The sequence below is a fragment of the Mus musculus genome, chromosome 15 (assembly GCF_000001635.26).
Source record: "Mus musculus strain C57BL/6J chromosome 15, GRCm38.p6 C57BL/6J".
NCBI lineage: Eukaryota > Metazoa > Chordata > Mammalia > Rodentia > Muridae > Mus > Mus musculus.
In genome coordinates, this window is record NC_000081.6 from 90,575,368 (window position 1) to 90,600,377 (window position 25,010).

General features: G+C 39.1%; 1 protein-coding gene across 4 annotated transcripts in view; it reads right to left on the reverse strand.

Moving 5' to 3' along the window:
- Positions 1-25,010, reverse strand: part of Cpne8 (copine VIII) — a 191,908-nt gene that overhangs the window by 87,887 nt on the left and 79,011 nt on the right. For all 4 annotated transcript variants that reach the window (NM_001357979.1, NM_025815.2, XM_030248705.1 and 1 more), the window contains one exon: positions 9,511-9,574. In NM_001357979.1, the coding sequence (NP_001344908.1) occupies positions 9,511-9,574 (64 nt within the window). The remainder of the gene's footprint in view (positions 1-9,510; positions 9,575-25,010) is intronic.

The following is a 25,010-nucleotide window of genomic DNA, read 5'->3' on the forward strand; positions in this document are numbered from 1 at the left end:
CTTCACTTCCTTCAGTGATGGTCAACAATGTAGAAGTATAAGCTGAATAAACCCTTTCCTTCCCAACTTGCTTTTGATCAAGGTGTTTCATCCTAGGAATAGTAACCCTTAACCAAGCTGTCAGTGTTTCGGGTTTCTCAGACAGGCCTTTTAACCACTTGGGTTGATCTGTGTGCAGAGTGTGAGATCTAGCTTTAATGTAATTATTCTCAATTTTTGCTATCATTGCCAAATAGGAGATGACTGTAGTTATGTGCACTCATGTTTGGGTCTTCTGATTTGGTCCATTGATCTACATGTTTATCTTTGTAACAATGCTATTTATTTTATTACTATGTGCATTGTAGCTTGAATGATGGTATGGCAATCTTCTAACATGCTTCTTTTGGCTCAGAACTACTTTAGCTATGTGGAGTGTCCTGTGCTCCCATATGGATTTTAGGATTTTTTGTTGCTATTATGTGGATAATGTCTTGAGAATTTTGATTGGGATTGCACTGAATCTACAAAATGCTTTTGGTAGTATAGTGATTTTCATAATGTTAATTGCACCAATCCATGAGCATGTACCCTTTCTATCTTCTAGTGTCTTCCTGAATCTGATGTAAAGTTTTCATTACAAAGTCTATTGCCTCATTGATTAGGAATTTTCCTAGATGTTTCTTTGTTGAGAATATTAGGAGTGGGAGTGTGTCCACCATCTCTCTCTTATATGAAAGGTTTAATGATGTTTTTGACTTTAGTGTGTATCCTGTTACTTTACTAAAAGTACTATATGTAGTTTCTGATGTAAATTTTGGGCTTTCATATAAAGTATCATCTAGAAATGGGAATATTTTGACTTATTTTCTATATCCCTTTAATTTCCTTCTTTTGGCTTGTTGCTGTACCAGGGGCTTAATCCTTATATTACAAATGAGTGAGGAGAGTGGATATCCTTGATTTTAGTGGTGGTGCTTGTTTTTCATTTTATGATGATGTTAGTTATGTCTTATACAGCCTTACCATGTTGAGTCTGCTCCTCCCAGTCCTGTTCTCACATTTGCCATGAAGGCATACTGGATTTTGTTAAAAGCCTTTTTCTGTGTTTATTAAGATGATCGTGTGATTTTTGTCTGTAAGTCCACTTATATGACTTACTGCATTTTTTGAAATTATATGTGTTGACTCTTCCCAATACCTCTACAGTGAAGCTGACGTGGTCATGGTAGGTGATTCTTTTCTGGAGTTCTCAACCTGTAGGTTGCAACCAATTTAGGGGTTACATATCAGTTAGTCTATGTATTATATATTCACATTATGATTCATAGCAGAAGCAAAATTACAGTTATGAAGTAGTAATGAAATAATTTTACAGTTGGGGGTCACCACAACATGAGCAACTGTGTTAAGTGTCATCACATTAAGAAGGTTGGGGACCACTGTTAGATGGTGGCTTGTATTTGGTTTTCAAGTATTTTATTGAGAAGTTTTACAGCTAAGGTCATTGCATATATATATAAACGTGCTCTTCTCTTTTCTTGTTATGGCTTTACCTGGTATTATTATTACAGTGATACTTCATAGAAAAAGTTTGGAAACGTTCCCTCTGTTTCTTTTCTTTTTTCTGTATTTTTTTTTCTGAGTAATTTAATAAGTATTTTTGGTAGTTTTTGAAAGTTTTGGTAGAAATCTGCTTTGGGTCCATCTGGACCAGGCATTTTATTGTTGTTTTAACATCGGTTTTTATAGGTCTGTTTAGGTTGTTGATCTAAGAAGCCTTGGATGGATCTACGTTTTTTTTCACCTCTTTTATATTTTCTGTTACCAGAGTAAGGATTTTTGGCGTACCCCCTTAAATATTCTGAATTTCTCTGGGGTCTGTCCATATTTTATCTTTAAGTCTTGATGGGAGAAGTGCTATTTCTAAAAAGAGTCTGTTCTATTAGACTGTAGCCACCTGAATTGAGCACATGGGAAAAATCTATTGAAAAATATGAGGAGAATTTTAAAATTTATACTTCGGTGATGAACAGCATGTCTGATGTTGCAAATGTGACTAATTTTGCTCTATTTATTATAGTGTTGATGGCGAATATGGTGCTACTGAAGAAATGAGTTTTAAAATATTTTTAGAAAGACACGCAATTTATTTTTTCCATTGCCAATGTATCTGGTATAGTTACTGGTACTGCTCCATCGGCAGCACATGAAAAAGTGGGGCTTGTAAAATTGATAGAAGATGATGCAATGGTTGCACTAAGCTCCAGCTCAACTGAGCATTATTGCATAGCCCAGCAAGAACTTCTATGCAGAAAAGTCTTTACAATGTACAGAATCATATAAATCATCAACACTGTGAATTTCCTAAGAACCAAGGGATTAAATTGTCACAAATTTCAGAAATTTCTTTAAAGTCTTGATGTTGACAGTTATCACATCATACATTTGGGGGCTGTGAGATGTCTAGGTAAAGACCAAATGTGGACAATATTTAAGATTTATGATGCATTAAGTCATCTGAGGTTCCGAAAAAAACAAATAATTTTATTACCAGAACTTGACAATGAAATCCAGCTTAAAGCGGCTGGCAGTTTTAATAGAGTAACCACTTATTTGAGTGAAACATGAGTCTCTTCAAGATGAAGACCAACTTGTTGAAGAAAAGTTGCATATCGTAACTGTCTATAAGTGAGAATGAAATTATGACAAGCTCTGATTGAGGCAAGCAATCTTAGGCACTTCAGGATGTTGACTAAACACCACCCGATCAACAGTGGAAAAGATGCTGCCTTGACTGATCTTCTTTGCTTTTAGCTTTCCCTTCTCGGTTATCTCTTTTCCTTTGTGTTGGCTGCCGACACCTAGAAACGCTTTCTACCATATTTCTCAGTGGTCACACTACGCTGGGACCTGGGTGGGTAATAGTCACTATTCTTCCAGTCCTTCATTACTGTCTCTCCAGTATCACCCTCAGCCTTGTAGCTTTCAGGTAGGTCTCCCTCCTCACACCTTACCACCATACCCTAGGGATTTTGCCTCTTGGTACAAATACAATTTAGCTGTTTCCGGGCGATCCTCTCAGCCTTCTCTTGTGGCCATATCCATTTGGTTGTTTCAACCACCAATACCCAGAAATACATTCTACATTGGACCTACAGGGGCCACAGTGGACTCAGGTAGGTAATTTTCACTTTCCTTTGGTTTCTCCATTACCCTCTGACCATACTTACTCTAAATTTCCATAGCAACCTGATTTGGGAGCCCCTTCTACCCAAACTCCATTCCCTGGAGTCCCTAGCTCTTGTTATATACCTAGAGTCCCCCTGGCCCTTTCATAACTATCTCACTAAACTTATTCCTTATCCTCTCACACCCTACATACAGGTCCCCCCCCTCCCCCCCCTCCCGGGACTCTGGTACTTGGTTACAATAGATAGAGAAAGGTAAACATTACAAAATAATATCAAATTTGAGTGTGGACTCATTATCCCCAGCTAGCTCATACCCATAACCAATCTCACCTGTTCCTCCTAGCCCATTTCCATTTCTTTCTGCCATCTACAGACCTACACAAGTGGTCTTTATAGAGAACCCACAGCCACCACACTTGCCTATGATTCAGAAAGGCCATTAAGAACCAAGAATTGGAATACCCACCCAATCAAACAAGACCATATATAAATACCTAGAAACACCTCAATAGTTAAAACGCCAGAAGCCTAGCTCACAATACAAACACACATGAACAGGCAAAACAAAAATACATGAACAGGCAAGACAACATGTCTCACCAGAACTTAGACAACCTATTACAGTCGAGCATGAGAAATGCAATGTGAAACACAAGATAAAAGCTTCAAATTAAGATATGTCCAAGGACCTAGATATGGATTAATTCCTTAATGAAGTCCATGAAAACAAACAAACAAAATACAGTTTAATGGAATAATGGATACAATTCCAGGCATGAAAGTAGAATTTAACAAAGAAATAGAATCAAGAAAAAGAAAAACTGAAATTGAAAAAAATTGAAGTTACACAAAGACACCTGGAATTAAGCCTTGCTAACGAACTACAAGGCATGGGAGAAAACATCTCAGGTGTTGACAAAAGGGCAGAAGCAGTGAATACCTCACTCAAAAAGTGTTAAATCTAAAATTAACCAGGCACAAAAAATTCAGGAAATCTATGTAGGACACTAAGAAGAGACCAAATCTATGAATAATAAAGAGAAATGAGAAGAAACCCAGGCCAAATGCACAGAAAAATATTTTCAACAAAATCATAGAATAATTTTCCAACACGAGGTAGAAGGTGGCTATCATGGTGCAAGCAGACAGAATACCAAATAGACAGGACTTGAAAAGGAAATTTCCCCAAACACATAATAATTAATCCACTAAATGTACAGATCAAAGAAAAGGTATTAAAAGCAGCAAGGGGAAAGACCAAGAAATATATGAAGGCAGGTCAACTAAGATAACAGTCAGTTTCTCAGTGGAGACTCTGAAAACCAGAATGACCATGACAGATCTTCTACAAACTCTGAGAAATCAAAAATATCATCCCAGATTACTATATTCACCAAAACTATTGGTTACAATAGATAGAGAAAGGTAAACATTACAAAATAATATCAAATTTGAGCAATGCCTATCTACCAATAGGGGCTCTACTGAAGATGCTCAAAGCAAAACTTCATTGTGAAGAGGTTAATTGCACTCATGAAGATATTAAAAATAATTAATCCCTGAGCACTAAAACAAAAGAGAAAAATTCACAAAAATAAAATAATAAGAATCAATAAACACTGTTCATTCATAACTCTCAATATGGACAGTTTCAATATTTCATTAAAAATGACACAGACCAACACATTGAATTAAAAAAAAATCTATCTTTCTGCTACATCCAAGAAATACATCTTAAAATCAAGGATAGTAATCACCTCAGAGTAAAAAGATGGAAAAGGTACCCCAAGATAATTAACCCAAGAAACAAGCAAGATAATTAACCCAAGATAATTAACCCAAGAAACAAGCAAGTGTAGCTGCTTTAACATTTGAGAAATTAAACTTAAAACCAAGACTTATCCAAAGGAAAACAAAAGAGATGGGAAAGGACAGTGCATCTCATCAAAGGAAAACAATAAAGAATATTGCAATCCTAAACATCTATGCACCATACACAACGGTAACCAAGTCCATAAAAGAAACACCACTACAGCTAAAAATCACATATCATGGCGAGTGACTTCAACACCTTACTCTTGCCAATCGATAGGTCATACAGAGAGAAACCAAATAGAGAAATGTTGGAACTATATGATGTCGTAAATCAAATGGACTCAGCAGATATTTATAGAACATTCCATCCAAACATAAAAGAATTTACCTTCTTCTTAGCACCTCACTGAACTGTCTACAAAACTGTCTCCATGTACTCAGAACCAGAACAAGTCTCAAAAGATACAAGAGAAGTAAATGACACCCTACAGCCCATCTGACCACCAGGAACTATATCTGAATATCAACAACCATAGAAACAGCAGAAAGCTTTAAAATTCATAGAAACTGAACAATTCATTATGGAATAATAATAAAAAATAGAGCAAACAAAAATCAAGGAAATTCAAAACATTGCAGAAATGAAAGTACAGCATACCCAAACCTATGGGGCATGATTAAGGCAGTTTGAAGAGACAAGTTCATAGCAACAAGGGCTTATTTCAAAAAAAAATTGAGAAGGTCTCATTTTAGTAATTAGCAGCGCACCTGAAAGCTCTAGAAAAACAACAAGAGGACATAACACTACAAACAAGTAGATGACAAACTAGGGGCTGAAATCAATTTTAAAGAAACAAAATAAGCAAACAAGCACTACTAAAAATACAAAGAATCAATAAAGAGCTGGTTCTTTGAGAAAACAAAATTGACAAACCCTTAGTCAAATTAACTAAAGACACAGAAAGAAGATCCAAGTTAGTAAAATTAGAGATGACAAGCAAGACATTCCCATAGACACTAAGGAGAAATACAGAGGATCATTAGGACATTTTAAAATCTGTACTTGACTCGTTGGAAAACCAAAGAGAAACAGATGAAGTTCTTGATGTACATAACCTGTCATATTTAATCATATTTAAACATATTTAAACACTCATAAGCACTAGTGAAGTCAAAAGTCATTTCCATTAAGTCTCTCAACCAATAAATAAATAAATAAATAAATAAATAAATAAATAAATAAATAAATAAATAAATCCAGGGCCAGATAAATTCATTGACAAATTCTACCAGACCTTCAAATAAGAATTCATGCCAATATTGCTCAACTCATTTCACAAACATAAGCTGATGGAACATTTCTTAATTATTTTTATGAGACCACTATTAGCCTGATACCTAAACCACTCAAAGATTCAACCAAAAAAGAAGGAAAGGAAAAGAAAGAGAAAGAAAGAAGAAAAGAAAACTATAAATTCATATCTATAACGAACATAGGTAATAATTGCAAAGCAAATCCAAGAACACATCAAAAAGATTGTTTGCCAGGATGAAATTCTCTGAATCCCAGAGATGATTCAACATATGTAAATCATTAGACATAATCTCATAATCTTCCACACAAATAGACTGAAAGACAAAAGTTATTGCACACTAAAGTTACAGGAGAAAAGGAAAAAAGTCTTTGAAAAAGATCTACCATCCCTTCTTGATAAAAACCCTGAAGAGACTATGATTCAAGGGACATACCTCAACTTAATAAAGGCAGAGTTTACATCAAGCCCACAGCCAGCATCAACCTAAAAGAGAAGAATCTCTTGAGGGATTTTCACCAAAACCAGGATGTCCACTCTCTCCACACCTCTTCAACACAGTACTTGAAACCTTAGCTAGAGCCATAACACAACTGATTCCAATAATAAAGGAAGAAGTAAAAGTATTTTTACTTGCAGATGATTTGATAGCGTACATGAGTGACCTTAAAAATTCCACTGGGAAACTCCTACAGCTAATAAATATTTTCAAGGAAGCAGTGCCTTTCACCATCATCTCAAAAGTAAAAAGTATTTTGGGATAGATAATTCTAACCAAGCAAGTGCATGACTCATATAAAGGAAAAATATGTTAAGATTTTTTTTTTTTTTAAAATTGAAGCTATTAGACTGTGAAAAGATCTCTATGCTCAAGGATCAGTATAATTAACATTGGGAAAATGACCATCCTAATAAAAGCAAATACAACTTCAATGTAACTTCCATCCCAACACAATTCTCAGAAATTAAAAGGACTACTTTTAGTTTCCTATGAAAACACACACAAATAAATAAATAAATAATAAACAAATAAATAAGGAAGCAAGCAAACAAACAAACAAATAAAATCAATCCCAGGATACCTAACAGAATTCTAAAAGATTAAAACCAAAGAAAAAGACCTGTTGGAGGTAGCAACATACAGATTCCAAGTTGTAGTACAGAGCTATCCTCAAAAAAAGAACAGATATCCTCAAAAAAACAGACGTGTTGATGAGTGGACTTAAGATCCATCTAGAAATTCACAAGTCTATGGACACTTGATATTTGATAAAGAAGCCAGACATACACATTGGATTAAAAAGAGCATCTTCAACAAGTGGTGCTGGCGAATCTGGATGGTGGACTTTATAAGAAAGCAAAGAGACCCATACTCATTAACCTGCACAACACTCAACTCTAAGTGCATCAGATCAGAGACTTCTATGGAAGGCTAGATACCTTGAATCTGACAGAAGGAAAAGTGGAGAACATAGATGAAATCTAGGTGTCCAAGAAACAACTAAGGGATGCTCAACACCGTCAGGAAAACACAAATTAAAACTACCTTGAGACTTCATCTTCTCTTGTTCAGAATGGTCAAGATTAAAAAAAAAAAAAAGACACAACGTATGGCAGCTCATGCTGGCAAGGATGTGGGGGAGGGGGGGAGGGGAGCATTTATTCATTGATAGAGTGATGCCAACTTTTATAGACACTGAGAAAATCGGTGTGGACCTTGGGAATCCGGGAAAGGATCTATCTCAAGATCCAGTTGTACTACTACAGAGACACTTGTTCACCCATTGCTGCTCTGTTCATAATAGACAGAAATTGGGAACAGCCTAGATATCCATCAACTAATGCATGGATTGTGAAAACATCACATATATACAAGGAGATGTTATTCAGCTGTTATAAATGCAATTACGACATTTTCAGGTAAATGGATAGAACCAGAAACTACCATCCTAAGTAAAGTAACACAGACGCAAAACGAAAAATATTTCATGTTTAGCTTTTAAACCTTTAATATGTTTGCTACAGTTAATATAGCCTTGGAGGTTAGGTACATATTAAGGGGCTAGGAGGGATCTCCTGTGGAAGGAGAGATAGAATATATATTTATGAAGAGAGAGGCAAGAAACTGGATTAGGAGGACTTATAAGGAGATGGAAGAGAGGGATAAGGGACTAAAGACTCCTTGAGGTGCCACATGGAAACCTGCTCCTAAAGAAACTTCCTAACATGCATGTATAGGAAAGAAACACAAATGGAATCACCAAATAATGGGAGAGACGATGCCCAAGCTCGATATCTTATGCCACCAGGTGAAACTTCCCATGTCAGGAACTAATTGAGCTGTTGGCCAAAATGGCTCCCTGGAAACTCTCAAACATCACAGGCTGCTTCCAAAGCTACTGGTTGTTCTCCGCATATGGACAATAAGCTCTATTACCGAAGACAACATTTGAACATGGAGAAACTGAGCTGTTGCCAAACTAGAAGTTTAACCTTTACTGACTAGTTTTCATGATAACTGGAAGGTACTTTGTAGGCTACCAGATGAGAGAAGGTAACCATCAACCCAGCTACAAATGCTTGTGATATTCAACAGCGACCTGCCTGTGAGACATGCTAAGGCCAATAGTGGCACAAATTTTATGGGTGTAACCAACCACTCTGATTGGATTTGAGGCCCATTCATCTATAACCCATCCCAGACACTTCTAGAGTAGACAAGAACCTGAGCCAGTAGTAGTACGAGACTACAAGGACACAGTTTTCTGGGCAGAACAGGCCAGCTTCACCTATGAACTCACATTAGTTGTGACAGCGTGCACATGGCTCAAGCATGCAAGCTCAAGCCAGAGAAAATCCCAACTTGGAGATAGGAAATAGACACAAAGTCTCACCCCTAGCTGAGAAGACTTAACTGCTGGGTTGGGGACAGTCAATTATCTTTAATAGCGTGACTGCTGGTAGGTCCACCACCCTCCAGTGGATGGCCACATGACTCAAAGTATAAGAACAGCACAGATTAGACTGGATGCTTTTTTTTGGTGTGTTTTTGTTTTTATTTTTAAAGTGGACATACAATTGGGTCTCTAAAGAAGGGAATATGGAACTGAGGGAGGGACTATTATCAAAGTGTGTTATCTGGAATACTCTAAAACCAGTAAAATATTTGTAAATAAAAATAATTTTAAACAAAGAAAATATTCGCTTACCCTGCAGCAGTTTAGCTCCTCTGCCGTCAGTATGATTGTCCCACATTTCCTGCCTGGAATTCCTCTACAAAAATAAGATCATAGTTAGCCTATTTAGATTTCTATTAAGGAATTATATTGACTAGTTAGTATAGCTTTATTTCATATAATCATATAAAGAGCTTGCTACCATTATTGAGTTCTCATATTTCCTAATGAAGACAATGTCTTTACATCACAGGCAACACGTCAGGCCTCTGAGGATCATAGTCCTCTTGTTGTCTAACATACAAGTAACATAATATAATACAACAATGCTTTCTCTTGCTATGTCTATGCGTCCATACAACAGAAACCCTGGCTTGTGGCATCTCTCCCTCCATTCACCAAATGCATAGTCATATTCCTTGTCCTACCTGCTCATTCCCAGGTCAACACTACAGGCTGTCCCTTGCAACTATTTTGCTTCAGACTGCTTACGCCCTTCAATGAAGTTCCCTATATTGCGTTTATTGCAGGACTGTCATGAACCTGCTATGTGGTATTAAAATCTGACCCATAAGAATTAGCATATAATCATCCTTACATAGTTTGAATACTTTTTTAATACTTTTTCTTTCAAAGTGGTAAGTTTTATAAGAGCAAAACTCAAGGCAAAGTTCTTGTCAACCCACAGTTTAAGAGCTCTGTGTTCCAAGTGCTCGATATACATAATCAAGGATAAAATACATAAGCTAATTCAGCAAAAATAAAACCTCCACTCAAACTGTTTCTCTGCAGTTCTCTGTTTTATTTATGCTCATATACTTTTAAAGACACCAAGAACAATGCCAACTAGGAAAACATGGGATGTGCATATATGTCTCTTACGGGTTGGGGAGATGTTCCCCAAAGTCCAAGTGTTACATTCTTGATCTATGGGGGTCACCACTGGGAGATGCTTTTAGAATGGGAAGGTGGGGAGAGAGTAAAGGCCATAGAGAGTTCATATTCAAAAGGGATACTGGGACCAAGGTCCCTTCTAGTCTCCTTTGCCTCCTAGCTGGTGAGATGTAGATTAGAGGTAAAGGTTTTTTGGTTTTGTTTTCATTTTGTTTTGTTTTTTATAAAACACCCCACATCCATTTTCTCTTGTGGACAGAGGCCTTGTACTAAGACCTAAAATTGGAGTTATTTGCCAAAAGAAACATTTTCTTTTTAAAAAGTAATTGCATCAGCTCTTTTGAGATGTAGCTGATCTACACAGTTTTCTACCTACAAGCAAACTTCAAGGAACCCTTGCCAATCCTCCAGAAAAACAGGTGTGTCCTATGACAAACCATGCAGCCAAGGTCTTTCTGTGTGCCCTACGAACTACACCAGGTAGACTCAGCCCAAGGATAGCTTGTGTCCCTAAAAGTACTAGTCATTCCTGATAGTCACAGTAAGTGTGCTGGAGTCTTCTTATCTTGACTGGGGGAAAAATGTGAGGAGATGAGCAGTTAAAATCTTAGGAATTGCACAAGTATCAAAATAAATTCTATTCACTCTAAAACCATTCTGTATTTTCTTCTAATTGGCAAAAATCTTTCAGAGAGCACGCCAACTTCTTCCAACAATGGTATCTCTGCTTGTACAGGAAGCTGCGCATGCCTTCCCTCCCCATGAAGCGAATTGTATGCATGTCAGAATGGCCCATTCCATTAATTCCCTCGGGACTTATGAGGTCAATTGATTTAACTCTTAAACATTTTTTTTTCCTAATATGACATCCATCATTTTTAACATCCTTCCCTTTTTCTTATGGTATTGTTTTTTTTGTTTGTTTTTTTGTTTTTTTGTTTTTTTTTTTTTGGTTTTGTTTTTTTTTTGTTTTTTTTTTGTTTTTTTTGCCTCTTTGTCTTTTGAGACATGGTTAGGGCTAACCTCAAAGTCACTATGTACCTGTGAAAGTATTTAAATCCCTGATCCTCCACTCTTCATTCCCCACCTGCTGGGGCTGCAGACCAGTGCCACCTCACCTGATAACAGCTTTAATTGTCCTAATCCCTTGTTTTCCTTTCTATTGTGAATCCTAAGGCTTAAATATCCCTGCATAAAAGGCAAGAGAATTAGCCTTCTCTCTGGAAATGCTAAGTATCATCTTTAAAGATCTGCACACATGATCCTTGTGAAAACCAAAGGGAAGTAGACCTCCAGCCTATAGCTCAGTCAGTACACCATTCTTTCTTCTCTAGGCAACACAGCAAGTGTTGGCACCTTTGTCTTGCCCACAGGAGTTGGAAGGCTACCAGTACCTCACTTGTTGGCCCTGTCTTTCCTTCTTACCTGGTGTTTCTGTTTGCTGAAAACTTTGGTGGTTCTCCTGCTATGGCAGAGGCAGGAGGTCCCTGCCCAGAGTCATGTTCATATTTTGGCTGTGGCTGAGATAACTGAGTGACCTAACAGTCCCAGAGCGAGTGTCTTCCAGAAGCCTCTTGGGTGGCTTTGGATTGGGATATCCCGATCATGCTGAGGTTTTATCTGGAGGTGCACATCCAAATCTTCGGTCTTCTTCCTTGCATAAGCTTGCCTGACACTGAGCCTTCACTGAGCACTTCCTATTGCCTGAGCAGACTCAGAGTTACTCAACTCACCAAATCTGTTCAAAAAACGATCTAAGGGGCTTTGTTGTTCTTCTTCAAAGTGCTCCCGTTCTTCACATCCTACCAACTAACTTATTATTATAATAGTCCCACTTCTGGCTAGCAAAATAAACTTTCATTTCCTGCTGCTTTAATATGAATTCCCATCAACATAGAGATTTAAAAATACCATTTGTTGTTGAACAATTCTATAGATCAAATTCTGACCAGGGGTGGGTAGGTAGACACTCTGTTTACAGTTCTCATAGCTGAAGCAGCCTGTCAGGCCAGCAGGCTGGGCCTTACCCTCATGCTTGGAATAGCTGACCTTCCAATTATGCATCTCTGACTTCATCTTCTGCCTCTCCTGCTTTCAAGGGTCCATATGATAACATTCAGTGTAGTGACTTGAGTATGCTGTAGTCAATTCATGATAATCTACACTAGGTGATGTATTGTGATGTTTACCCACCCCCGCGCCCCCGCCATACAAATTTCCCTTCAAGACTCATAAAGTAGCATCCCTGCCTCAGTTTACAATCAACTGTTACCTTGACACTTAGTTTATTTGCTTGACAAATCAAGGCAATGAGGTAATTAAACAATAAAAGTCAAACCAAATCAAACAATGCACAGGTCAAATGTTCAGGACATTATAGTTTTATTATGTCTTCACATGATTCGTTTTAAATTGTCTGTAAATTCTTTTTTTTTTTTTAATTTTTAACTAATTTATTTTAAAAAGAGGTTTTTGTCTTCTAGTAACTGATTAGACACGTGATAGTCATATAACACCACCTCATTAAGAAACACAGTGCCATCCGCTATCTAAGTATTGTGGGTGAGATTGTAAGTATCAGATGTTGATATGGTTCAAAGTAGAATTAAAGTGAAGGTGAAGATAGAGCCTATCGGACAAATCTTTTAGGCCATCTTTTGATACATATGCAGCTAGAGACAAGAGCTCCGGGGTACTGGTTAGTTCATATTGTTGTCCAGTACCCCGTTAATTCTTAATGTGGGATTGAAGTAGGAAATGCTGATTCCTACATATCTCCTGCCTTACTCACATCATCTGTTGGATATGTGCATTGTGAGGAGGATGTAAATGCTCAGTGTATATTACAAACTTGTCTGACATCTCTTCCTGAGTCAGAATACTATCTATGATGAATATATGCAATGAACTTGTACGATAGTTACTGCATGCAAAAGTCCCCACCATTTAACGCGTGTAAAACTCTTAGCCCTGTGTGACAGTGACATTTGTTTCAGGGAGGGAGACGTGGGAAAGATGTGCATATAAAAGAATATTTATGACAGAATGATGAAATGTGATCACGACTGTCACAGCCCCGTGTGTATGAATGAATGGTGGCCTTGAAACTGAAGGCTTCTACAAGGCCCATGAGCTAATTAGAACTTCAGTGATTATAGAGACTTGCAATATTTCATGCCTGGAGCCAAATTACCTCCAGCTCTCCCCATGTCCCTCTATAAGTCATTCCATTCATTACCCACCTCAAGAGTCTCACCTAACATCCCCTGGCTATCAGATAAATCCTTTTGAAATGAACTTCCTGCAGCCCTAAGGCTAAGGATGCCATCAGATAACATTCGCAGCCTCTAACAGATCTCCCAGTCTGGCTGTAACTAGCCTATCAGATGCTTCCACCAAGGAATTGTAAAAGTGCCTCTATCTTATTGTAACTGTTCTGTTCCTATAGAGACTGTATGGAACTGTTACCATGTTGGAACATAGAGTTGGGGGTGACATGAATCTGTACTCCTGGGCCACAACCATTCTTACTTGGTTCCAGAATAAACTGTTTTTGTTTGTTTGTTTGTTTTTGGGTTTTTTTTTTTTTTTGAGACAGGGTTTCTCTGTGTATCCCTGGCTGTCCTGGAACTTACTCTGTAGACTAGGCTGGCCTCGAACTCAGAAATCCACCTGTCTCTGCCTCCCAAGTGCCGGGATTAAAGGTGTGTGCCACCACACCCGGCTCTTAGGTGTTTTAGTTTTGTTTTGTTTTGTTTTGTTTTGTTTTGTTTTGTTTTGTTTTGTTTTGAGGTAAGGGTGTGATTTGAGTTTGGCAGAATCTGTCAGATCTGCCCTGGTGATTTACACTATGCTCTGACCGAATGCTTCAGGAACAGAGATGGTGGCAAGATAGTTCCTCGTAGAAGGTGGAGCCGTGGGTGAAAGACAATGAAACCTGAGGTTCTAACTAGACAGAAGTGGAAAGGGGGGTGGGGTGGGGGCAGAGTAAGTCATAGAATCCTTATCTTTAAACTTCATTGAGTTGCTTTGACCCTCGGTTGGAGGCCCTGGAAAGATAAGGGTTGCGACATCTGATCAGGTTTTTCAGCCTTTTCCAGCTATGTGACCTTGATTTCCTGCCGGTCAGATTACCGAACAAGAACAGTAAAACAAAGAAGCCCATATGGTTAAAACTTTCCAGGGCTGGAAAGATGGCTCAGCAGGTAAGAATACTTTCTAGCTAAGTGTGAAGATTCCAATGTCAGCTCCCATGTAAAAAAGCAGAGTATGGCCTCTTGTATCTGCTATGGAGACAGGAGAGTCGCTTCGACCTGCTGGTTGTGAACCTAACTCAAGTTTTAGTGAGAGACCCTTTCTCAAGTGACTAAGGCAAAGATAGAATAAAACACTGGCTGTCCCTGGCCTCCCTCCACATATGCACACAGATGCCTATACACACAGACTTGTGTGCGTGTATACACACACACACACACACACACACACACACACACACACGACTCATGCACGATTAGTATGTTCAAACTTTCTACAGGAGTCCTAGGCTTGGAGAAGAAACAAACTAAAAGGCCGCATAAAGACCAGCCAGAAGAAGAGTCTGTCTTACAGAAAAAGACTTCCCACCATTCTAAGAGCCAATTACAGGTCACCTACCCTGCATATTTCCTGGCTCTTGCCTCTTCTATAAAATTGTAGCACTACCACAAGCAAAATGGAGAAAAACTGGGGGTGGCAGGGGCTGGGGGGTGTTCTCTCCTGGTTTGGAAAAAACTGGAATACATCTAGTTTCTGTTTCCTAATTCCTTTTGAAATACATGGAAACTAAGTGGTATCCAACTTGATATCATTGTGACTCAAGAGACTAATGCATGCAAATTCAAATTTGTTACAATCACTGTTTAAATGGGATTGCCTCAGTGAGCTCAGCAGTGCCTGTGTGAGGTTTGTAGAGGATGAAGCATGAGCAATTCTGCTGTTGCTCTTGGCATCAGGACCTCCCAAACCTGTATCACATAGGCTACAGTGGGACCTGTGACCTGCAGACTGGTTGCCAAGGCAACAGGCACCATATTCCAGGCATCCACTTGACTCACCTCCCACCTTTACCTGCCTTAAGTAATTTTCTATATAAATAAGGAGAACACCCCTCCCTCCCTCCCTCCCTCCCTCCCTCCCTCTCTCTCTCTCCCCCTCTTCCCTTTCTGTTGCTACCTTGTCTCTCTCACGCTCCCAATAAAACCTCTTCCACGTGGAACTGCCTTGGCCTAGTGTGCTGTTGAGATGCGACTGCCATTCTTACACATCAGTTGCTATGGCAGTGTACCTGAACTTCGGGACAGAACACAGAGGTTACAAAGTGTGTGCTGCTCAGTATGTGTAGTGGTTTGAATAGGTTTGGCCCCAGTAAACTCATGTGTTTGAATTGAATGCTTGGCCCACAAGGAGCGACACTATCAAGACGTGTGGCCTAGTTAGAATAGGTGTAGCCTTTTTTTGGAGGAATGGTTTCACTGTGGAGATGGGTATTGAGGACTCCTGGAGGTCTGCCTGGAATGAAGGAGAGCCTCCTCCTGCTGAGAAGTCCAAGGAGGAGAGGCTTTTGCTGCTGCCTTTGTACCAAGATACAGGACTCTTCTCTCCTCCAACACTGTGTCTGCCAGGATACTGCCATGCTTCCTGCCATGATGATAATGAACCGAAAATATAAGCCAGCCCCAATTAAATGTTGTCCTTCATAAGAGTTGCCTTGGTCACGGTGTCTGTTCACTGCAATGGAACCCTTTCTAAGACAGAATGAGTAGCTATGGATGGAATATGCCAGTGACCAGTGACAACCCCTTCTCGTGGCTCAGCAAGCTCTGAAGTCCTTCTAAAGAAACACAAGAGTACATCCAAATACAAGTCTAGCAGGGGAAAGGATGGGAGAGAAAAGAAACACACTGTGTATTAATAGTTCTTAGACGTGTAACTATAGGGGGAAATACATCCTTGCCAAAAGAGCTGTACATTTTTAAAATGTAACTTTTTAAAACTAGAGATGGATTTAATTGTCAGGCATGCACCTTTCCCTACAATATTACAATATTATTACCAACAAAATTGCAGTTCCAAAAGTTATTGTAAGTTGGTTATCAAACTGAAAATACTAGTAATTTTCACTTTTAAAATGTATCATATGCCTGACAACTGAAAGTAAAATATTCATTTAAATTTTAAACTGTTGTCTACACCAAGAAATTCATTTGTCACACTACACATTTAATATTGGAACCAAATGTGATCTTGTTTTATAGACACAATGTCAGTGTTGACATTGAAAAGAGAAGAAGGCAGACATTGCAATATTATGGAATGGTAATTTTACATACCTCATATGCCAAAAGGGTTTAAGAAGTTATTTTATGTGGCTTTGAGATGAGCTAAATTACCTACATATTTATAGAAATATTAAGCTAATATTACTGAACCCTACTCTCTGCCTAAGTATTATAGTGATTGCACAAGGGGTTTGATTATCTTAAAATGGCATTGTAATTCCTGAGAAACAACTGTAAGGCTTTTACATGCACAAGAAACCTTGGAGGTGTGGTTCTCTGGTACAGCATCTTCCTAGCATGGACAGGAGCCTGAACTTAATCCATAGTGCCAGAGAATGTAAAACAAAGTAAAATACTGTAAAAAAATTGCATATAAATGTGTCTATCACTCTAATTATTCTCTTTAATAAACATATATTGAATTACTCTCCTTCATAAGACACACAGGTCTGTGTAATAACAGGGGGGAGGGGTGATGTTCTCCTTTTAAGGCTTTTGACAGTTGTTCTTTGGGGATGAGATGGGGAAGTGTTTCACCTCTAGGCTATGCTAAAAGGATGCTCTTGTTTCGTCCCAGTGAGCTGCGTGTGTCCTGCTTCACTTAAGAACGAAGACTACGGAGAAGAACGTAACTGATTTCTCTGTTGTCCTGGTTTACTCAGAGTTTGGACTTTTCTGCTTCAGAAAAGACAGTAGAGGACTGAAAGCCAACAGGCAAGCGATCAACGATGGTACACAAGGAGAGGCGCAGACTTTAAAAAGATGCTTGGAGGAGTCTATGCTGTCAAGTATAAATTGCATGCTTATTTCTACAGCTACAACCGAGGGAATTTGTGCAAAGGACGGAAAACACTGGAAGGGATTTCCCTTGGAAATGCCACTTCATCGCCAAGTAGTTATCTTCGTTTGGAACCCTGCATCGGCGCTGACTCCATCTGAATTAGGATCCAATTGCTCTGCTCCTGTGATTACAGAGGCTGGGATCAATACTTCTCTCAAAGCAGGCAAAGGGTTTTCTGAAATATTGAAGGTTCTTTCTTCCTGGAGTGTAGTCTCAGAGTCTGACATGCTGCGACTCTGATCTATTCCTAGAATGACAGTGCAGCCCAGTGAAGGCTACATGCACAAAGTCCACTAACCAAACACACAAAACTTAACCTCAGGTTTGATCTCCTGCACAAGGGAGGAGGCACTTCTTACTAGAACCTTATGAATAAATAAATAAATAAATAAATAAATAAATAAATAAATAAAACCTCTCCTTAGGGTTGAGGTTGAAATTAGACATTCTCCTACTCTCTTAAGTTACTCAATACTGTATAAAACTTTCCTGGTTTGAACTATGTTTTTTCTAACAAACCATAGTCAGTTTCCAGACCAAGGTGAATGAACCTCTTTGAACATCAAAACTCTGGAATTTTCTTCCACCTTCCTGATAAAATTCATACCACAAAAAATAGCCTACACACACCAGTCTAAGCTAACCTAATTGCCACTTATAGAGACAGGGGTTATAGCTATTTATTTAGTTTATAAGTGGGAAACTTTGCAAGATCAGGAAAGACTATGAATTTGCACCATTCACACACGGTTCAAATATCTTGGCCAGAATTAGTTTCCACTAAAGTTTTTTAGGTCAACTAGTATTTTATAAAAATCCTTAAAACATTTACCAAACCCATATTTTATCTAACAGAGAAATAAAAAGTCTCACCAGTGTATTATTTGCTTAGAATGGTGGACATTATTTCATTTTTCTCATATCAGAAGGCCTACAGGAGTTATAGTCAAGCCTTATATGATTGAAGGAAATGTCACATCTCTGTCGATTCACAGACTAATCATTCTGGGATTTTTCTCTGATGGTGACATTCAGAGCCATTTTGATGCAAGTATATTCATTCTGTCCACATTTTACATGAGTCCACATTTTACATGGTAATTTACATTACTGTGTGTTTTCTGCACCTTTCCATCCAGAAGCATTCATCTACATACATGACGCTGGCTGTAGCTGCTAGAGTCTCGGAATAGCACAAAGAACAAGAGCCAAATGCTGCTGTAAGCATCCTGCTGTGAAGACTTGGCTTTTTTGAAATAAAAAAAACCAGCTATACTTGAAGAGCTCTTTTCAGAGTTGGTATAGAAAAATGAGCAGAAGAAATGGCTTCCACTAAATAGTAACCTTCTGTCATACATGAGGTTCACAAGCTTGTGGCAGCCACATAAGGAATTGGCAGTAGAATTTACCACTCCCCACCCCAGAAGGACGCAAGTTTTGTTTACTCTATGCAGCTACAGCATCTAATGTCCCTCTGAAATGCATTAATTTTTAATATATTGAATTACGTGGTCTTAGTTTCTTCTGTTGCCCTGATAAATTTTCCTGACCAAAGCAACTTAAGGGGGAGAATGTCTATTATGCTCACAGATAGGATCAGAACCTCCCATTTCACAGAATTCAAGGCAGCCACTTGAAGCCACTAGTCACAGTACATGCACAGTGCAATGCATTACTGTATACTTTTGTGTATTTCCTATTCTCCTTTCTGTATTTATATAGCCCAAGGCCCCCAAACACAAGGTATGGGGACCTCCTACATCAAGTACTGTGATTAAGATAACGTATCAGTCATTCTCAGAGGCCCTCCTCCCAGGTGATCTTAGACTGTGTCACACATGAATGTTACTAATAGGTACATGCATCCGTGGGATTTACGCAAACACAAAGGTTCTTAGCTGACACCAAACTGGAGATACGTATTCTTTGCAATTGTGTAAGGACATACATCCATCTGACACTACAGGATACTTCACAGCAACCAAATAGCTCTATAAAACACAAATAACAAAAAGTGGAACTCATCTCATTACCCCAATTTGACGATCAGGCACACACTACAACCAGAGGAAATAACTTTAATACTTAAGATAACAATTTACATAATAAAATCAAGTTTGGTTTCCTATTGTCCTTTTCTTAAATTTGCTGGATATCTCCCTTAACACAGAGAAAAAGACAAAAGTAAGGGAGGGAGAAAGGGAAGAGAGAGGAAGGCAGGAGGAAGAGAATAATTGATTTGACTTATGAGTTTTCTGCTGAAAGCTCCTGGATACTTTTAATAAAGGTATGAACAGTAGCTACTGATTTAGTGTTTATTGTACCCAGTGTTCTCCAACACAAATTTACCACACAATGCATTGCTCTTTCTTTCAAAAACTATCCTAAAAATGTATTGTTAGGGTGTTTCAAAATAGGAATTGGAGCTAAGGAATTTAAAGCAAATTTGCTCAAATTACAAACCTGAGAGATTGTGAAACCCAGTTCTGGTTACCTCCAAAAAGCTTAGATACACCACCTTCTCTCACAAGGGCTGTATGCTTTCCTCTGCACCCAATTAACTCTTCGTGTCACTAATGTAACCCACAGTAGTAAAATTATCGTATGTGACAGTTAAGATCTGGCCTGCTGAAAGTCTACTAATTTAAAAGGCTTGGTCTCGAGGGGGGCACAGATGAGAAAGTGGGGCCTACTAAGGGCCTTTAGGTTATCCTTGTGTGTCTTCAGGAGGATGGTGGAGCCTTGCAACCTTTTTCTCTTTCTTTAGTTTACCAGCTGTATACGAAAGGGCTCTGTGTTCTTGCCACAATCTTCTGTCTTTGTACAAACCAAAGCAATTTAGCCAATCGATCTTGGAGTGGATTTTTGGCAGAGAAGCCCAGTATCTATTTCCTCAGGTGCTTACTGTACTGATGGTAGGATAACAGTGGTGGTGTAGAACACCAACTTATGCATTTTGCTGGTGGAAGAGCTGAGACTTAACAGCTCTGATGCTAGTACAGTTTATGGGCAACCAAAGTAAATTATAGTGTATAAAAAACATTGATCTAGTTTGTTGAGCTTATAGGCAGCATCTTGGATACTTTTTTAGTACTGTTAAAAGACACCATGACCAAAGTAATTTATAAAAGGAAGCCTTTAACTTGGGGCTCATGGTTCCAGAGGGTAGTAGAATTCACTACACTCATAGTGGGAAACACGGCAGAAGCTGGGCAGGCATGACATAGAAAGAATAGCTGAGAATTTAAATCTTTTCCACAAGTGAGAGAGAGAAAGAAAGAGAGAAAGAGAGAGACAGAAACAGAAACAGACAGACAGACACTGGGGAGGGGGGGAGGTCACAGAGTTTTGAAACTCAAACCCCACCCCCAGTGACATACCTCCTTCAACAAGGCCACACCTCCTAATCCTTTCCAAACAACTCCATCAATGGGGACCAAGAATTCAAATACATGAGCCAGTGGGGTCCATTCTCACTCAAACCACTTCCATCAGATAACACAGTCACAGACATGTTTGAGATAATTTTACAGCCCAAACGATGTCAAAGCTGGCTATATTTTCACATGTAGAAAATTAGTGTGGTCTTTTCTTAATCTAAGTTTTTTAAAAGTTCACCTTCTAGACAAGCTGTCCCCATTTTAGCCCTCCCTCCTCCTTCCCTCCCCTCCCCCCTCCTCCTCTCACAGGGATAGGTGATCTCCACAGACATTCACAGACAACACACAGATGAGTCCTCACTGGAGTCAGATCAGCCAACACTGACAAGTTGAACTTCAGGTGCTGTCAGGCCCTCTCTGTCTTGGTTTTCTGGTCCCTCAGCTTCCTGTAAACTTTGTCCTTTGCCCGTCCTTTCTGGTGGTGACCTTCAGCCCTCGTCTGTCTCCACCTTGAGGCCTAGGCAACAACTAGGAATCCTGCGTCCCATGGATAGCCTCAGTTTGTTCTTCAAGTACCACTTGCCTCAGGGTCCCACCTTGGGCCCTCCACAGCTCCCTTGCCACTCTAAGAACCTCCCTTCATCTTCCACCCAAAACCGAGTGCCTGGACCACAAGCTACTGCTTTCCAGAACGTTTTCTTTCTGCTTCCTTCAACTCAGCCAGCAACTGGTACATTACCACAGGGCTCCATTTCCCTTCCAGGACCTGCTTTCCTGCCACTGACCCATGCACACTGGTCCCCTGTCCTTATGCAGATGTACCTGTGCCTGGGCTGAAAGGGACCAAACCAGAAAGCCTATTGCTTGAGGAACATCATCCATACATTCCCCACAGAAGATGAGAGCAATCATTCTTAAACAGGAGCTTTCTCTAGTGGTTTTCTGAGCCGGCTGAATCCATCGCTAACCTTATAGAGAGGAAAGAAAGCTCTGAGACCATTAGGGAGAAAGTTGGAGCCAACCTAACAGCCCCCAACCAAACCAAACAACAACAGCAACAACCAACCACAGAGCTGAGTGGGAGCAATGCTAATTAATTGCTAATTAACTGCAAAGGAGAGGGGCCAGGAGTCACAGAGACCCAGCAAAGGCTGCACACAAGCAAACAGCACATCACCAAAAAATGTGTAGTAATAAATATTTGGTGAATGAATATAGCCTATCCAACAAAAGAGGCTTTCTGGGAGCTGCAAAAATGATAAACTGCTAACAAAATGAAAGCGAAAGTTTTGAATACCAAATCACTTCACTTCAGTTCTTAGAGTCTATGTTTTAAATAACCATTTTTATTTAAAAAAAAAAAAAGAGCCGAAGACTTTCAATGATGGCCATAACTAAAGCTCAGAAATACAATAGTTACGTTGAAATTCTAATTATGATTATTCATTAAGGCACGTGGCTACATACAAGTAGGCTTTCTGCCTTTGTGACAAACCTGCCTTAGTTGTCAAAAGTTTGATTAATGAATAATTTAGAATGCTACTTTGTCTTCTCTAAATTCCCAAATTTTACAGTTATTATTCATTTAAAAGTGCTCGTCTCATGAGGTAATGATAACTCAGCTGCAATTAGGAAGCTGGCAAAGAGTCCGCTGAACATTTTATCAGCATACAAACCAGGCCCTTTAGAGGGAAGAGAACAAGAGGGTGCTTTGAATAACTTAGAATATAAATGGGGAAACTAGAAGATAAACCTCTGATCTAAATGAACTAGTAAATAAATGTTAAGCTAAATAAATGTTAAGCTATTTGGATGATGCAATTTAAGATAAATAACATATGAGACAACAGGAAGAGTTTGAAAATTCAGGATGAATCAATTTTGTTTGCTGTGGGAGTACTTCCTACCTCAGGAGGTACTCTGCACTGCATTTCAAAAGCATGTGTTCAGCAGCATGGGGAAGATTGCCAGAGTCCATCACACAATTGCAATGGAGCTGCCTGCAAGCAGGAAAATGCACAGACCCCCATCTGTAGCCCTAGCCTTGAGGAAAAGCCTGAAACGCTGTTCATTTTGAGTGGCTGCCTCGTCAGGGTGGGGGAAGGTGGTCCAAGAGAGAGGGGGCGGTAGAGAACAGAAACTCACTTCTCTTCTTAGGAGTCTGTGATCTCTCCTGTGTGAACCACAACATCTATGGCACACTTTGTAAGTTCCAGTTTTATATACCACATGATGAGATGCACTCTCTTTAAAAGCTGTGTGTGTGGCGGAACTAACCTCCTACCAGAGAAGTGCTTTTCTGACTTCGTATTATTAGTATTTTCTTGCCTTTATCCTTCCGTGCACATCCACTCTCTTCTACTAAAAGCAACATGTCTACAATCCCCAACCCTTTTTATCTCTAGGGGATTTTTTTCCCCCTGTTAGATGGACTCATGGGAAATGGGAAAAGACATGGAAATGATGTCATTGGATCAGCAAAGATGGGTATGGACCTGGGAGAAGATGTGGAAGGACCAGCTCCTCTGGAGAACGCCTTGATGATAGAGGCAGCCCAACAGAGCTCTCAAGAAAGGTGTGTCCCTGGCTTTCTCAATACTTTTTCAAACAAGAAAACTTTCCTTTGAGACTAAGTAATGGAGTAAAATGTTGTCTGTCTAGAAGCTGCATTGTTAACAGAAGACTCTGAACTTCAACTGTAGCCCGTGGAACTTGTTTCCTATCTATCCGTACCCTCCAGACACATGCATCTCTCACAGGTACAGATTTTCAGAAAAGCCAGTCTGTTTTTGAGCAGGCGGACCCGAGACTACCTATAATTGTTTGTTCCAATCCCTTGTTCACCTGAGGTGAAGCAATGACTGAGACCATAGAAGGTGAAAGTGTTACCAGGTACTTCTCTGACAATACCTAGCGAAAGTAGCATTCCACTAGCAAGCTAATCCAATGTGGCTTTATTCTCTGTTGACTGACTGTGTCTCAGCTCCCTCACGGTACTTAACACCTTCAATTCACCTCAGACACCACCTTCCTGTAATTTCTACAGTTTTATTTCTTGTTTCCTTTCTTTTGTGACCAGTCTCTGTGATGTTCAAATTCTGGATTTCATTACCTACTTCTACCGGTGATTGTTGCCTGGCCCACTTTCTTAGAAGACTCTCGGATTCTCACACTCAAACAAGACACCTGTTGTGGCAACATTTTCTGAATGCTTGCCTGAGAGAACTGATCAGTAAGGACACATGTATACTCAGACATTTGAGAGAACCATACTGTTTTCTGTAACCTACGTACAACATGGAAACAACACAGTTGTCTGCATTTTCCAAATCCCATAAAGCACAATGATTGGAATCCACGCTCATCGTATCTAAGGCCCTGCCTTATTAGCTGCCCAGCCTCAGTACCACTTAGCAAACCCAATAGACAACTAACTCCACAAAACCAATGCAACTCAATAGCTACTGAATCCACTCTACATCCGAATAGTGTTGCAATCGTTACCCTACCTCCTGTTACCTCTTAGCGTGAATTGACATTTGTTGGTCTCTTCGAATAGGAATTTCAAGTCATCTGAACCAAGGGAACAGCCTGATGCTGTGCTAGAGTCATTACACACCTCAATGGATACAATCATCTCAACTTAAAAAAAAAATGTCTAAGAACTAACGAAAACGCTTTGCAATTAAAGCGTGTTTTAAAATTGGAATGATGGTTGCCTTTTACGGAGGAAACTAAAACGTTAAAAATTTTCCAATAAGATCAACCACTTTAAATTATGATTGCCAGTTTATAGAAAGCACCATTCCCAACTTCTCTCATCTGAAATGAAAACTTGATACTTTACTGTGAATGCTTTCTCTTGAAAAATATAAAAGATACATTGTGTAATGGGTTTTTTTTTTAATTGAAAAAACAAAGTTAGATTTCATGCTATTCTAGGAACCCTTATGCATGCTAAAAGTTGTTTGGCAAGGACATGATATAACAATTAAAGGCACTCAACACTGTTTACTTTGAACCTTACTTTACAGCTTTCTGTTCAACGGCATATTGGGTAGTTTTATTTTGTAAAAGAATCTCACATTATACCCAAGATAG